The sequence below is a fragment of the Belonocnema kinseyi genome, chromosome 3 (genome assembly GCF_010883055.1).
Source record: "Belonocnema kinseyi isolate 2016_QV_RU_SX_M_011 chromosome 3, B_treatae_v1, whole genome shotgun sequence".
In the NCBI taxonomy this organism is placed as follows: Eukaryota; Metazoa; Arthropoda; class Insecta; order Hymenoptera; family Cynipidae; genus Belonocnema; species Belonocnema kinseyi.
In genome coordinates, this window is record NC_046659.1 from 102,748,655 (window position 1) to 102,765,317 (window position 16,663).

Consider the following 16,663-nt stretch of genomic DNA (forward strand, 5'->3'; position numbering starts at 1 on the left):
TCAAGTTTTATGATTACATATTGTTGATATTAAAATTTCGACAGAAACCTATACTTCAAGCATTATATATTTAATATAAATTATTCACTGTGTACTATTTTTCCCTCCTCTTTTACTATCATTTATTAAGTCTTGTGATTGCATATTGTTGATCTTGAAATATTTCAATAGAAACCTATACTTCAAAAATGGTATATTTTATATAAATTATTCACTTTATACCATTTTTTGAATCCACTTTTGCCATCAATTTATTAAGTTTTGTGATTGCATATTAAAATTTCAATAGAAACCTGTACTTAAAAAATGATATATTTTATATAAATCATTCACTGTGTACCATTTTTTAACTATACCAATATATTTGTTAATAATATTTTTAATAGGATAATGCAGCCGAACTCGGAGAAATCGAAAACGTGCGAGTTGTGGTTCGTGTTCGACCCCTGAATGGAAAAGAAATCCACTGCAAAACCGTAACAAAAGTCGACTCTTTAAACGCAGAAATTACAGTCGAAAATCCAAACGCAACTCATGGAGAACCCCCGAAAGTATTTTCCTTCGACGCTGTGTTTGATACAAATTCAACCCAAGTCGATATTTACAATGAAACTGCTCGTCCCATTGTTGACAAAGTCTTGCAAGGCTATAATGGAACAATTTTTGCCTATGGACAAACTGGCACAGGAAAAACCTATACTATGTCAGGGTCGAAAACCTCCCCTCAACTCAGGGGCATTATTCCAAATACTTTTGCTCACATTTTTGGACATATTGCAAAGGCTGATGAAAATCAAAAGTAATTTAAATTAAAACCTATAATTTAAATTTAAATAATAATATTGAAAATAAAAAATTACGGAATTTATTAAATAGCCCCAATATAAAAATTCAAATTGAAAAATTACCGAAAAAGAAAATTCCCGACGCTAGAAAATTCTTAAATCTAAACAATTCAAGAAATCTTTCCTAATCAATATTATTTTCTTATTAAATATATAGTAATTAAACATTTTGATTACAATTTTTTTTACATTTGTACTTAAATTTAAAATAACCATTGAATTTTTCAGAATCGGTTATTTTGTGATTCGGCAATTTTCTGTCGAAAATTTTATTGTTCGGGAATTTAAAAATTTGTTAATGTTATAAATTATATTATATATAAATTAAGTTCTGATTTTTTTATAATATATATATTTATAGGTTTTTGGTTCGAGCGACTTATTTGGAAATTTATAATGAGGAAGTCAGGGATTTGTTAGGAAAAGATCAGAATACGAGACTCGAAGTTAAGGAGAGACCAGATATTGGGGTTTTTGTTAAAGACCTGAGTGGATATGTTGTTAACAATGCTGACGATTTGGACAGAATTATGACGCTTGGAAATAAAAATCGTAAGTTTATTTATTTATTCAAATTTGAATGCAAAATCAATTCTGTACATCGAAATTTCGAAATAAATAATTTTACTTCATCATAAAATTTATTTATAAATGTTTCTAAACATTATTGGTAGAAAAAAAGATTCCATTTGTAAATTATTGTTAAATATTGGCAAATAATTCTGTTTTCAATATTTTTCTACCACAATGTTGTATCTAAACTTTTTTGCATTTTCAAATAGATAATAAAAATTAAATTATGGGAAAAACTTTTTAATAACTTATAATTTTTATAATTTTGAAAGACTTTTAAAGTAACTTTTTTTTTATAGATTTTTGGGCAAATTGTAAATGGGTTTGGCTTAAATTTAAAATAATAATTTTAAGTTTTTAAGATTTCAAAATGTGTGAACAAAGAATATTGGGAGACTAAGACAATTCTTTTAATATTTCAGAATTTAAAATTTTTTAGGTAAGCTCAATTTTGTAGAGCGCCAAGAGAATGAAAAAGATATTTTCAAGATTCATGGAAACATTTTTAATGATTTTTAAGAGAAAATTGAAAAAGATTACAAAACATTATAATTAATTCTTTAACTTCCTAGGAAAAATTAAAAAGATTTTCTGTTTGAAAAATTAATTTTAAGACAATATTCAAAAAGATTTCAAAACGTTTGAAAGGATTTATAAAGCTTTTGAAGAAGAATCTAAATGATCTTAAGACAATTTTATTGATTTTGCAGAATTAAAAACAAACTTATCGAAAATTTTGAATAATTAAAAAATATTAGAAGGTTTAAGAATTTTTAATGGATTAAATGTTTATAAGATTTTAAGAGATTGAAAAAGATTTGTAAACTGTAAAAGATTTAAAAATTGTAAATTCTTTTTAAATATTTCAATACCAAAACTTTAAAAGTTTTAAAAGAATTTTGAAAGGTTTCAATTAAATAAACAAATTTTTTATGATTCCTAAAAAAATTTGGACGATTTTAAGGCAATTTTTGTAAATTTTAAATGTTTAGTCAACATTTTAAGAAAAATTCGAGTCTAAAAATATTTCTAGGAATTTAAAGGGTTTTGAATAGATTTAAAATATTTAAAAACTGGAAGCATTTTCGAAAATTTATCAAGCATTTATTTATTTCTTCCAAACTTCTAGAAGTCCTAAATATCTTTTAAAAAGGCTTGAATTTTTCCTAATATTGTGTAAAATCCATTAAAATAATTGTGTTTTTTTTAATCTTATAGATTATTTTTTACCACATCTGAAATATTTATAACCCTTTCATAATTTTCTTAAGAATATTACAAATTTATGTTTATATAAGTTTAAAAACAAACTGATGATAATTTCAATATTTGTATGACTAAACGAAATTTTTAAGAAGCATTCAGTGTTACATCAAAATATTGTTTTATTTATTTATATTCAGTGCTTCATATTAATAAACCTTTATTTTGTTTAGAAAACTTTTATTATGTTTTTAAGCATAATACAAAAAATGTTACGTAACTGTGGTGGGAGATGGGGGGGGGGGGGGGGGGGGGGGGGGGGGGGGGGGGGGTAAATTCGATGATTAATTGATTATTTCGAAAAAATAATTTTTGATGAACAAAACAAATCTGCGTGCTTGTTTAAAAATTCAGATTTTTTTTCAATTTAAGAAAATATTATGCGAAATTTTAGAAAAAATTTAGACTGGAACAGAGAATTTTTCGAAAGAATAATAATTCTGAGTAGAAACGGGGAATCTTCGACCAAAATTATAATTTTGACTTGGAATAGGTAATTTTTAGATTTAAATAAATTCTGAGTTGGAACAGGGAATTTTCACATTCTAACTATTTCTAAGTTGGAACGGGGGATTTTCGACAAGAATTTTAATTTGAGATTTGAACAGGAAATTTAAAAAAAAAAATGTTGGTTTGGAATTAGTAACTTTTAAATTTAAATAAACTATGAGTTGGAACAGGGAATTTTCAAATTAAAACCAATTCTAAGTTGGCACGGGGAGTTTTCGAAAAAAAATTTTAATCTGGCTTTGAACAGGGAATGAAAAAAAATTATAATTTTGACTTGGAATAAGTAATTTTTAAATTTAATTAAATTCGAAAAGAATTTTTCATCTGGATTTGAATAGGGAATTTTTAACAAAATATTTTAATTTGTACCAAAAATATGAATTTTTAATTCATGGCCATTATTTTCTACCAAAAAATTAGACGGAAGAAAAAATTTTCAAATTTTATCTAATTCTAAGTTGGAACAGGAAATTTTCGACAAAAATAGTAATTTTAGATTGGAACAGAGCATTTTTCAAAATAATTAAAATTTTGATTTAGAATAGGTAATTCTTAAATTCAAATAAATTCTGAGTTGGAACCGGTGATTTTCAATATTTAGCCAATTCTATGCTGGAACTAGGAATTAAAAAAAAATTAATTTTGTATTTAAACAGGGAATTTAAAAAAAAAATATAATGTTGACTTGCAATTGGTAATTTTCAATTTTAAATAAATTTTTTAATTTGAAAAGGGAATTTTCAAAAACTAACCAATTCTAAAAGTTGGAATATGAAATTTCCCAAAAGAATATTAATTGTAGATTTGATCAGTGCTTGTTCAAAAATTAATTTTTTAAAAATAATTTTAGAAAAGAATTAAAAATGTAGATTGGAACAGAGAATTTTTCGAAAGAATTGTAATTCTGAGTGTATAATAGAATTATAATTTTCACTTGGAATCGGGAATTTTTAAATTTGAATAAATTCTGAGTGGGAAAAGGGAATTTTTACATTCTAAGTAATTCGAAGTTGGAACGGGGAATTTTCGAAAAGAATTTTAAATCTGTATTTGAACAGGAAATTTTCAACACAATACTTTAATTAGTAACAAAAAGATGAATTTCTAATCAATAATGATAATTTTCTATCAAAAATTTAATTTTTGACAATATGCATGCGTTTTTAACCAAATATTTGAATTTTTAACTAAAAAATATACGCTTTCAACCAGAAAAGGAATAGTTACATTTTCAGTTTTAAAAATTAGTTTTCAATGCAATAATTAATTATTTTTTAAATTGTAAAAAACCAAAAAGATGAATTTCTTACTAACAACATTAATTTTGTACAAAAAAAGATGAGATTTGTACAAAAAAAAACGCTTGAAATTTCCAGCCACAAATATAAATTTCAAGAAAATAGTTCAATTTCCAACAAAATAATTAAATTTTTAATTGAACGTTCAACTTTTAATCAAGAAAATAAATTTTCTACCAAGAAAGACGAATTTTTCAACCAAATAGTTGATTTTTCAAATAAAACAAAAATTATATAGTTATAATTTTAATTACAAAAATTAAATTTCATCTGAAAACGAATTTTCTTCAAATACATAAATTTTCAACTAAAACCGATACATTTCTAACTAGAAATCGAATAGTTCAATTTTCAGATAAAAAAAAAAAGAATTTTGAATCATATGGATTTTTAAATAGTAAGATTAATTTTCTACGATAAAGGTAAATTTCTGAAAAAAGATATTAATTTTGAATTCAATAAATAAATTTTCAACTAAAAAATGTCAATTTTCAATTTAAAATTAATTAAATATTTCAGCGCCAAATTTAAAATAATAATTTGTAAAATATTTTGGGACCATAAATAGAATATTCAAATAATAGTAATTTAAATAAATTCTGAGTTGAAACAGGGAATTTTTAAAATTTTAACCGATTTGAAGTTAGAATGAGGAATTTTCGAAAAGAATTTTTCGTCTGGGTTTGAACAGGATTTTTTCAAAAAATATTTTAATTTGTATCATAAATATGAATTTTCAATTCATGATCATTATGTTTTTCCAAAAACTTTGATTTTTGTTAATATGCATGTATTTTTAACGAAATATTTCAATTTTTAATTTTAAAAAACTCATTCAACCAAAAAAGGAACGGTTACATTTTCAGTTAAAAAAATTAGTTTTCAATTAAAACATAAATCGAATTTTCAACAAAATAGTTCAAACCAAAAAAGGTGAATTTATAACTAACAACATTAATTTTGTGCTAAGAAAAATGAGTTCTATCAAAAAAACTTGGAATTTTCAACCGAAAATTTAAATTTTAAGAAAATAGTTTAAGTACTAAAAAAAAAATTATATTTTCAATTGAAAGTTAAATTTTTAATGAAGAAAATTAATTTTCTTCCAAAAAAGACGAATTTTTAACCAAATAGTTCAGTTTTTAACTAAAAAAAAATATATATTAAAAATTTTAATTACTAAAATTAATTTTCTACTGGAAAAGGGATTTTTTAATAAAATAGTTAAATTTTCTATCAAAGAAATAAAGTTTCAATTAAAAAAATCAACTTTTAACCAAAAAGATTAACTTTCCACTAAAAGACACGAATTTTCTACAAAATATATGAATTTTCGATTAAAACCGATACATTTTTAATTAGAAATAGAATAGTTAAATTTTCAGATGAAAGAAATAAAAAATTTAATGAAATGGATTCTTAAACAGTAAGATTAATTTTCTACGATAAAGGCAAATTTTGCTAAAAATACAATAATTTTAAGTCACCTAGATGTAGTTTTAACAAAAAATGTCCATTTTCAATCTAAAATTTATTGAATATTTCAAATTCGAATTTAAATTAATAATTTGTAAAATATTTGAGACCAGAAATAGAATATGGAAATTTACAGTTAAAAAAATTAATATGTAACAAAAAAAAGGATTTGCGACGAAATAGTTAAATTTTCAACCAAAAAGATTAATTTTTAATCCAGAAGATTAAGTTTCTACCAAAAAAGCGATTTTGGAACAAAATTCCTAAATTTCCAGCCAATTATTAACAAACAAAATTTTTTAACATAATAATCAAATTTCCAACCAAAGAAATGAATGTTTAAATATAAATGATGAATTTTCAACCAAAAAATCGATTTTTAAAAAAGTAGTTAAATTTTTAAACATTTAGGAATTAATTTTTAAAGAAAAATGAGGCGGTTGATATTTTAATTGAAAAAGATTTTACTTTGAAATGAAAAACCGATGAATTGAACTAAAAAAGATGAATTTTTCAAGCCAAGAATTTTCGAAAATTGAATCAAAAATTGCATAAGTAATTTTTAAAATTTAAATAAATTTTTAATTGGAATAGGTAATTTTCAGATTTAAATAACCCTTGAGATGGAAGTAGAAATTTTCGAAAAAAATATTAATTTTAGACTGGAACAGAGCATTTTTCAAAATAATTAAAATTTTCACTTAGAATAGGTAATTTTTAAATTCAAATCAATTCTGGCCTCTTGGTTATTCTTGTTCTTTGATAGAAAATTTAACTATTTTATTAAAAATTCCCTTTTCCAGTTGAAAATTAATTTTAGTAATTTAAATTTTAAATATATATTTTTATGTATGTTATATTTGATATTTATAATATTTTTTTTAAGTTCATTTTTCTTGGTACAAAATTAATGTTGTTAGTTATAAATTCACCTTTTTCGGTTTTAACTATTTTGTTAAAAATTTGATTTATTTTTTCCATGAAAACTAATTTTTTAAACTGAAAATGTAACTGTTCCTTTTTTGGTTGAAAATGTATTTCTTTAGTTGAAAATTGAAATATTTCGTTAAAAATACATGCATATTATCAAAAATCAAACTTTTTGGAAGAAAAAAATGATCATGAATTGAAAATTCATATTTTTGTAACAAATTAAAATATTTTGTTGAAAATTCCCTGTTCCAATACAGAATTTATTGAAATTTAAAAATGACTTGTTCCAAATTAAAATTTTAGTTATTTTGAAAAATGTTCTGTTCATATTTAGAATTAATATTCTTTTGAATAATTTCCCGTTCCAACTTTTAGAATTGGTGAAACTTTGAAAATTCCCTTTTCAAGTACAGAATTTATTTAAATTTGAAAATTACCTATTCCAATTGAATTCCAATTCCAATTCCAATTGAAAATCCTTTTCGAAAATTGTTGGCTTGAAAATGTAACTTTATGGAACCAATTATTTTGGTAAATTTATTAAAAAATCTTTTTTGATTATTCATCTCTTTTTTGAAAATTAGTCTTTTGACGAAAAATGCACGCCTTTTAGTTAAATTTATCTGTCTTTCATTTCAAATAAAAATCTTTTTCAGTCAAAATATCAGCTGATTTTTCTTTGAAAATTCATTCCTAAATGGTTAAAAATTGAGCTATTTTTTAAAAATTAATTTTTTGGTTGAAAATTCATCATTCATATTTGAACATTCATTTCTTTGGCTAAAAATTTAATTATTACGTTAAACATTTTTTGTTTGTTAATTATTGGTTTGAAATTTATGTATTGTGTTCCAAATTCTTGTTTTTCGTAGAATTTTAATCTTCTGCATTAAAAACTAATCTTTTTGTTTGAAAATTTAACTATTTCATCGCAAATCCTTTTTTTTTGTTACATATTAATTTTTTTAACTGTAAATTTAAATATTCTATTTCGAGAAAAAAAAAGAATTCTTTATTTAAACAGGCAATTTTTAAAAGAAATCTAATATCGACTTGGAATTGTTAATTTTCAAATTTAAATCAATGTTGAACTTGAAAAGGGAATTTTCAAAGTTTATCCAATTCTAAAAGTTGGAACATGAAATTTTCCAAAAGGATATTACTTGTAGATTTGATCACAAAACTTTTTAAAAGACTTACAATTTTGTCTTGGAATACTTAATTTTCAAATTTAAATAAATTCTGAGTTGGAACAGGGGATTTTCGAAAATTAGCCAATTCTAAAAGTTGGCACAGGGAATTTTCGAAAAGAATTTTAATTCTATATTTAAACAGGGCATTTTTTTAAAGAATTAAAATCTTTAAAAATTTATAATTTTTCTTGAAATAGTCATTTTACAAATTTAAATAAATTCTTTGTTGGAACAGTAGAAATATAAAAAACAAGGAACAATCTCATATGGCCCGGGTGGTGTAATTCGTTAAGGTTTATGCGTAGTGAAATTCTCGGGTTCAAATCTCGGCCGAGGCAGATTTTTTTCTCCTTTCTCCAAAAATTATTTGACCATTAAACGGCAAAATCCAACATCAGAAATGAGTTTTATTTTCCATTATTAGAGAAGACTTTCAGATTTTACAAAACCGCTATTCAAGGCTTTCTCCATTTGAATTTACATTTAATTCTTTGATTTTGAAAGCAATATTTCAATCTCCAGGAGCGTACAAATTTATGGGCATTAAGTTTTTGAATTTTTTATTTATAGGAGTGGTAGGGGCAACAGCAATGAATGTTTCGAGTTCAAGATCCCATGCAATTTTTTCAATTACTGTTGAATCGAGTCAACCCGGCGAAGATGGCGAACAGCACGTAAAAATGGGAAAGCTTCATTTAGTCGATTTGGCTGTAAGCAACATTTCAAATCCAACTTTTAATCAATTTAATTTTGATCTAACATTCCCATATAAATAATAAAATTAAAAAAAATATGTTTACGTCCCTAAAACAAAATTAAAAATTAAAATGCAAGAGATTCAGTAAAATTTCATCTGAAAAAAAGGAACGCCTTTAACTCTGTTGGGATTCGAACCCAGGATCTTTCGATTGCTGGACAGGTTCTGCCATGTCAGCTACAGAACGAACCGAAAGTCAAAGGTCCTTGGTTCGAATCCCAGCGGATTTGAAAGGCATTTCTTTTTTTCGCAAAAAAATTTACTGAATAAATTTGATTTTATTCCGTTTTCAAACAGGGCTCGGAGCGCCAAAGCAAGACGAAAGCGAGTGGAGTTCGTTTGAGGGAAGCTACAAAAATTAATTTGTCGCTTTCAACATTGGGTAATGTTATTTCGGCCCTCGTCGACGGTCAAAGCTCACATGTGCCTTACAGAAATTCAAAATTGACGAGATTGCTGCAAGATTCTCTGGGTGGTAATTCCAAAACTCTGATGGTAGGCAAATCATTTTTTTTAAGGCCATTCAATACTTATCCGATTCCTACCTTATCGACATTTTTTAAAAGACATCTTTTACATCAGAAAAATGGTAACTAAAGAAATTAATGCATTAAAAAATATTATAAATTAGGGGAAAGACAAACAGAAATTCGTTCTGTTCAAATAAAAGTATTGCATTTTCAACCAGATTAAATAATTTTTTACCAATATTTGATTTTTCACCGAAAATAGTCGCATTTTTAATTTAAAAAAAGATATATTCTCAACAAAAAAGGGAATAATAAAAATTCCATGTAAATAAAATTAATTCTCAAAAAAAAAAAAAAGGAATTAGCGAATTTTTAACGAAATATTTTACTTTGTACCAAAAAGGTGAATTTTCAATCAATGATAATTATTTTTTACTAAAAAAATTGACTTGTGATAATATGCATGCACTTTTAACCAAATATTTTATTTCTTTACTAAGAAAATACACATCTTTAACCAAAAAAAGAACAGTTACATTTTCGGTTAAAAAAATTAATTTTTAATAAAAAATAAATTAATTTCTCCAGAAAATAGTTAAAAATTAAAAAGACAAATTTTCAACCAACAATATTAATTAAGTACCAAAAAAGATGGGATTTATAAAAAAAAATGAAATTTCGAATCGAAAATATAAATTTTCAAAAAAATAGATAAATTGGCAAGAAAATAATTAAATTTTCAATTAAACGTAAAAATTTTAATCAAGAAAATTAATTTTCTACATAGAAAGACGAATTTTCAGCCAAACAGCTGATTTTTCAATTTAAAAAAAAATCAGTCAAAAAGGAAATAGTTGAATTTGAATTATAAAAATAAATTTGTAATAAAACAGTTAAATTTTCTTCCGAACAAATGAACTTTCAATCAAAAAGATTAACTTTTAACCAAGAAGATTAATTTTTCACCAAAAGAGATCAATTTTTCTACAAAATGCATGAATTTTTTAACTATAAAAGAGAAATTTTTAACTAGAAATCGAAAAGTTCAATACAAATAAAAATGGAATCTCAAATAATAAAATCAATTTTCAAAGAAAATGATAAATTTAAAAAATAGTATTTTAAATTAAGAATATAAATTTTTAACTGAAAAATATAAATTTTTAACTAAAAAATATAAATTTTTAATTTAAAATGAAATATTTCAAATTTGAATCCAATAAATTCATTTTTAAATATAAAAATAAATGTTTTAGTATAAAATAGTTAAATTTTCTATCAAAGAAATAAATGAATTTTTTAATAAAAAGATTAATTTTCGAAGAAAAATATATTTTTTTTAATACATGAATTTTATACCAAAAAGAGGAAATTTTAAATAAAAAAATGTCAATTTTCTATTTAAAATGAAATATTTCAACTTTCGATTGAACAAATTAATTTTTAAATCGAGAAAATAATTTTTGAATAAAGTAGTTCAATTTTCTATCAGGTAAATTAGTTTTTAATTAAAAAAGATCAACTTTTAATTAAGAATATTTATTTTCCACCAAAAGAGATGAATTTTTTACAAAATAATTGAATTCTCAACTGAAATCGATACGTTTTTAACTAGAAATCGAATAGTTTAATAATAAATGAATTTTCATGGAACTTGATGTTTGAACAATAAGATTAATTTTCTACAAAGAAGGCAAATAAAAAAAATGCATAAAATTTTGAACTTTCAATTAAAAAAATGAATTTTTAAATAAAAAAAACAAATTCTTAATAAAATAGAAGAGTAAAGAATATTTCACCAAAAAATATAAATTTTCTACAAAATACAGTAATTGTCTACGAAAAAGGCCAATTTTTCAAAAAATTAAAGATTATTTAACTAAAAAATGTCAAGTTTAATTGTAAAATAAAAAAAGTCAACTTTCAAGATTAATTAATTTTCCACCAAAAGAGACGAATTTTCTACAAAATACACTAATTTTAACTAAAACTGATACACTTTTAACTAGAAATCTAACAGTTTAATAACAAAACGAATTTTCATTGAAATGAATTCTTAAACAATGAGATCAGTTCTCTACTCAGAAGTCAATTTTTTTCAAAATACATGAATTTGAAACCTCATAGATGAATTTTTAACTATAAAAATATCAATTTACAAAATACATCAATTTCAAACCAAATTCAGCATAATAATTAAATTTTCAACCATAGAAATGAAAAGTCAAATTTCACTTTTAAATTTAAAAAAAAACAACAGATTAATTCACCCAAAAACGGTGATTTTTCAAGCAAAAAGATTGATTTTCAAAAAGAGAGAAGTTTTAAACAATTTTTCTACGAAACGAATTATCAACCCAAAAATATTAATTTTTAACAAAAAAGTTAGTTTTCAATGAAATAGTTTAATTTTTTACCAAATTAATTTGATTTCACCCTGAAAAGGTCATCTTTCAATAACACAAAAAATTAATATTATTATGTAAAAATTATATAAATTAAAAAAAAAATGAATGACATAATTAAAGAATAATATCAAATTTTGATTGAAAAAATAAACAAATCAAGTTATACTATTATATAATTAAAAAATTAATATTTATCCCAAAAGATAACTTTTATAAAAACGGTTGAGTTTTTAACCAAAAAAAAAAAACGAATTTTCAACAATACAGTTGAATTTTTATCCAAAAAAGACTACTTCGTTCAGAATTGTATAATTTTTAACAACATTGCATAAAATCTTAGTAAGATTTTGGATCGGAAGATATAAAAAATATCTTTCGAAAATTTCGGAAGATTGTTTTTTGGTTTTCCAATATTTTGGGACCATAGAGACGTTCCTTAGTGCCTTTTAATTAATTTTCCAAAATGTCAACTCGTTCTTCTTAATTTGTATTGCATGTCTATAATAATAATTAAAATTTTCAAGCATTTACTGATTCACTAATTTACTAATTTACTAGCCTACACAATTATTTTTGATTGCAGTGTGCTAACATAAGTCCAGCAGATTTAAATTACGACGAAACCATCAGCACTCTTCGTTATGCGAACAGAGCGAAAAATATCAAGAACAGAGCGCGAGTGAACGAAGATCCAAAAGATGCGCTTCTTCGTCAATTTCAGGTTGAAATAGAAGAGCTGCGCAAACAACTGGAACAAAATGCGACCGAAATTTCGGAAACGGAGGCTGACTCGGATGATTCTGTGGAGACTGGAACTGAAACTGGAACTGGAGAAACGCGGAAAGAGAGAAAAGCGAGGCACAGAAGAAGTCAAATGATGACGATGGAGGAACTTGAAGACAGATTAGAAGAAGGAGAAAAAGTTGATAAGGCTGAAAAAGATGACAAGAGTTCTGATGACAATGATGTCATTGAATTAAAGCGCACCCAGTAAGTTTTTATCTAGAATACTCTTTCTACCCTTTACATTTTAATTATTTTTATTTTATTTTTAATTATTTATATTTTATTTTCAATTATTTTTATTTTATTTTTAATTATTTTTATTTTATTTTTTGCTGATTCAAATAATGCGGATTCAACGACTGATCAATCAAATAAAAGTCACTTCAGGATTAATTCAGTGAGATTTACTGATTGAAACTGTAAATTATATTGCTTTAATCAGTAATTTTTAATTAATGAAGCAGTATCTTTTACAGATTTATTTTTAACTACTGTTTCATCAGTCGAAATTACTTTTTCAGATAATATAGGTTTGATTAATTTAATCCGTCAAAAGTGACTGATATGCAGTCAATTTTTACTGATTAAAATAATGCGGATACAGCGGCTTAAAGATGAATCGAAGCTGATTTCGAGACCATTCTCATGATCCAGCCTGTATTTTTTACTAATGAAATCGATAATTTTGAATAATCTCATCAGTAAATTTTATTGCTTCAATCAGTAATTTTTAATCGCTTAACCAGTAACTTTCATAGATTTATTTTTAGTTACTTTTTTCATTAGAAATGACGGATTTTTCAGAAAAACCAGTCTTGAATAATTTAATCAGTAAAAAGCAACTGATTCGCAGTCAATTTTCACTGATACAAATAATGCGGATTTAACGAGTGATAAATAAATGCATAACTGACTTCAAGTTGGACCATTTTAATGATCCCACTTGTATTTTTTACTGATGAAATCAGTAATTTTAAGTTATTTAATCAGTAACTTCCAGTGAGTTTCACTAATCGAAAATGTAACCTGGATTGCCTAAATCAGTCATTGGTATTAACTTAACAAATAACATTCACAGCCGCAGAAGTGACTGATTCGCAGTGAATTTTCACTGATTCAAATAATGCGGATACAGCGGCTTAAAGATGAATCGAAGCTGATTTCGAGACCATTTTCATGATCCAGCCTGTATTTTTTACTGATGAAATCGAGAATTTTGAATAATCTAATCAGTAAATTTCATTGCTTCAATCAGTAATTTTTAATCGCTTAACCAGTAATTTTCACAGATTTATTTTTTGTTTTTTTTTTCATTGGAAATTACGGATTTTTTTAGAAAAATTGGTCTTGAATAATTTGATCAGTAAAAGCAACTGATTCGCAGTCAATTTTTACTGATTCAAATAATGCGGATTCAAAGAATAACAAATGAAATAAAATTCTCTTAAATTACAAAATTTTTATGATTCAGCCTGTATTTTTTACTAATCAAATCAATCATTTCGAATGGTCTATTCAGTAACTTCCACTTACCGAATCAGTAATTTTTAGTGATAAATACTATAACTTTAATTAGTTCAATTAGTAATTTTAATAACTTAATCAGGAAGTTTCACATATATATTTGTAACTACTGTTTTTTCAATAGAAATGACTGATTTTTCAGACAAATCAGACTAGACTTATTTAATCAGTCAAAAGTGACTGAAAAGCAGTTAATTTTTACTGATTCAAATAATCCGGATTCAGCGGATTACAGATGAATCGAAACTGATTTCAAAACCATTTTCATGACCCAGCCTGTATTTTTTACTGATGAAATCGATAATTTTGAATAATCTAATCAGTAAATTTTATTGCTTCAATCAGTAATTCTTAACCGCTTAACCAGTAACTTTCACAGATTTATTTTTAGTTATTTCTTCCATTAGAAATGACGGATTTTTCAGAAAAATCAGTCTTGAATAATTTAATCAGTAAAAAGCAACTGATTCGCTGTCAATTTTTACTGTTTCAAATGATGCAGATTCAAAGAATGACAAATTAATCAAAATTCACTTTAAGTTTTAAAATTTTCATGATCCAACCTGTATTTTTTACTAATCAAATTAATCATTTCGAATGATTTAATCAGTAACTTCCACTTGCTGAATCAGTAATTTTTAGTGATAAATACTATAACTTTATTAGTTCAATCAATAAATTTAGTAACTTAACCAGAAAGTTTCACAGATTTATTTGTAATTACTGTTTTTTCAGTAGAAATTACTTTTTAAGGCAAAATAGGTTTGATTAATATAATCAGTAAAAAGTTAGTGATTAGCAGTCAATTTTAACTGATACAAATAATGCGGATGCAACGAATGTCAAATCATTTAACACTGCATTGAAGTTAGACCATTTTCCTGATCCAACCTGCATTTTTTAGTGCACGATCGAACCTGTATTTTTTTACTAATCAAATCAATCATTTTGAATGATCTAGTCAGTAACTTCCATTTGGCGAATCAGTAATTTTTAGCGATGAATGCTATAACTTTAATTAGCTCAACCAGTTATTTTAATAACTTAACCAGGAATTTTTACAACTGACACAAGTCACAAGCATCTATGATATAAACTCTAAATTCCATTGCTTCAATCAGTAATTTCTAATAACTTAACTCATAAATTTGACAGATTTATTTCGAAATACTGTTTTGTCAGTAGAACTGACTCTTTTTTAAGACAAAACAGACTTGATTAAGACAATTATCATGATCCAATATGTATTTTTTACCAATCAAATCAATCATTTCGAATGATCTAATCAGTATCTTTCACAGGCCGAATCAGTGATTTTTAGTGATAAAAACTGTAACTTTAATTAGGTCAATCAGTAATTTTTATTAACTTAACCATTAAGTTTCACAGATTTATTTTTATTTACTGTTTTGACATAAATTACTGATTTTTCAGAAGAAATAGACTGGATTAATAGAATTTAAAAACACATTTATTTCATACTACTGTTTTGAAAGTAGAAGTGACTAATTTTTCAGATATAATAGTAATAATTAATTTAATGAGTCAAAAGAGGCTGATTCGCGGTCATTTTTTGATGATTTAACTAATGCGGATTCAACGACTGTCAAATCATTTAAAACTACATTTAAGTTATACCACTTTTCTGATCCAACCTTCATTTTTACTGATGAAATTAGTCATTTTAGGAGAGTCGCTTTAGCAGGTGAATTAGTCAATAATTCAGAAGGACTTATTTAATTAGTGAAAGTTATTGGTTAGTCTAGTTAAAATTACTGATTGAATCATCAAAACTTACAGTTAAAGATCATTCAATATTAGTGATATAGTTAGTGGATTTTACTAATTAAATGATTCAAAATGACTGATTTAAGTAGTGCGTGTTACTGGTTATATCATTAAGACTTATTGATTCATGCAGTGAATTTCAGTTATTACATTCTTCAATTTGATTGATTCAGCTGTGTAAATCAGAGATTAGATAATTTCAAATGATCAGAAAAAATAACAGATTGAATAATTTAAAAAGGCGCATGATTTAAATCAGTAAATATTCGCTGCGAATTTTGACTGATTCAAATTAAGAGAGTATAAGATTAAAATTTCTCAGGAGTGAAAAGGAAGCATTAAGAGATAAAATGCAGAATCTTCAGAACAAGATCCTAGTTGGTGGTGAAAATCTTTTGGAAAAAGCAGAAGCTCAGGAACGACTTTTGGCAGCTTCTGCAATTGAATTAGAAGAGAGAAAGAGTCGTGAAGAACAACTGAAAAAGGCAATAGAAGAAAAAGAAGCAGAAAGAATAGATATAGAGGAAAAATATAATTCTTTACAAGAAGAGGCTGCCGGAAAAACGAAAAAACTGGCCAGAATTCAAACCATGCTTTTATCAGCGAAAGCAGAACTCTCTGATTTACAAGAAGAGCATCAACGAGAAATGGAGGGGCTTTTGGAATGTGTGAGAGGAATCGGAAGAGAATTACAACTTCAGGAACTTATTTTGAATAGTTATATACCTGCTCAGTACCAAGTAAGACTTATTTTTCATAAAAAAAACATGAATTATTACAGAATTTTAATTTTTAATGACAATAAAATATTCTATCAAATTTGTGATGCCCCCCCCCCC

At 24.7% G+C, this 16,663-nt stretch overlaps 1 protein-coding gene across 1 annotated transcript in view; it reads left to right on the forward strand.

Moving 5' to 3' along the window:
* The window catches only part of LOC117169680 (kinesin-like protein KIF3A), a 22,760-nt gene that overhangs the window by 4,744 nt on the left and 1,353 nt on the right, over positions 1-16,663 (forward strand). Inside the window, exons 2-7 of the mRNA XM_033356164.1 lie at positions 387-799; positions 1,207-1,397; positions 8,662-8,801; positions 9,146-9,343; positions 12,310-12,716; positions 16,147-16,564. Of these exons, the coding sequence (XP_033212055.1) occupies positions 387-799; positions 1,207-1,397; positions 8,662-8,801; positions 9,146-9,343; positions 12,310-12,716; positions 16,147-16,564 (1,767 nt within the window). The remainder of the gene's footprint in view (positions 1-386; positions 800-1,206; positions 1,398-8,661; positions 8,802-9,145; positions 9,344-12,309; positions 12,717-16,146; positions 16,565-16,663) is intronic.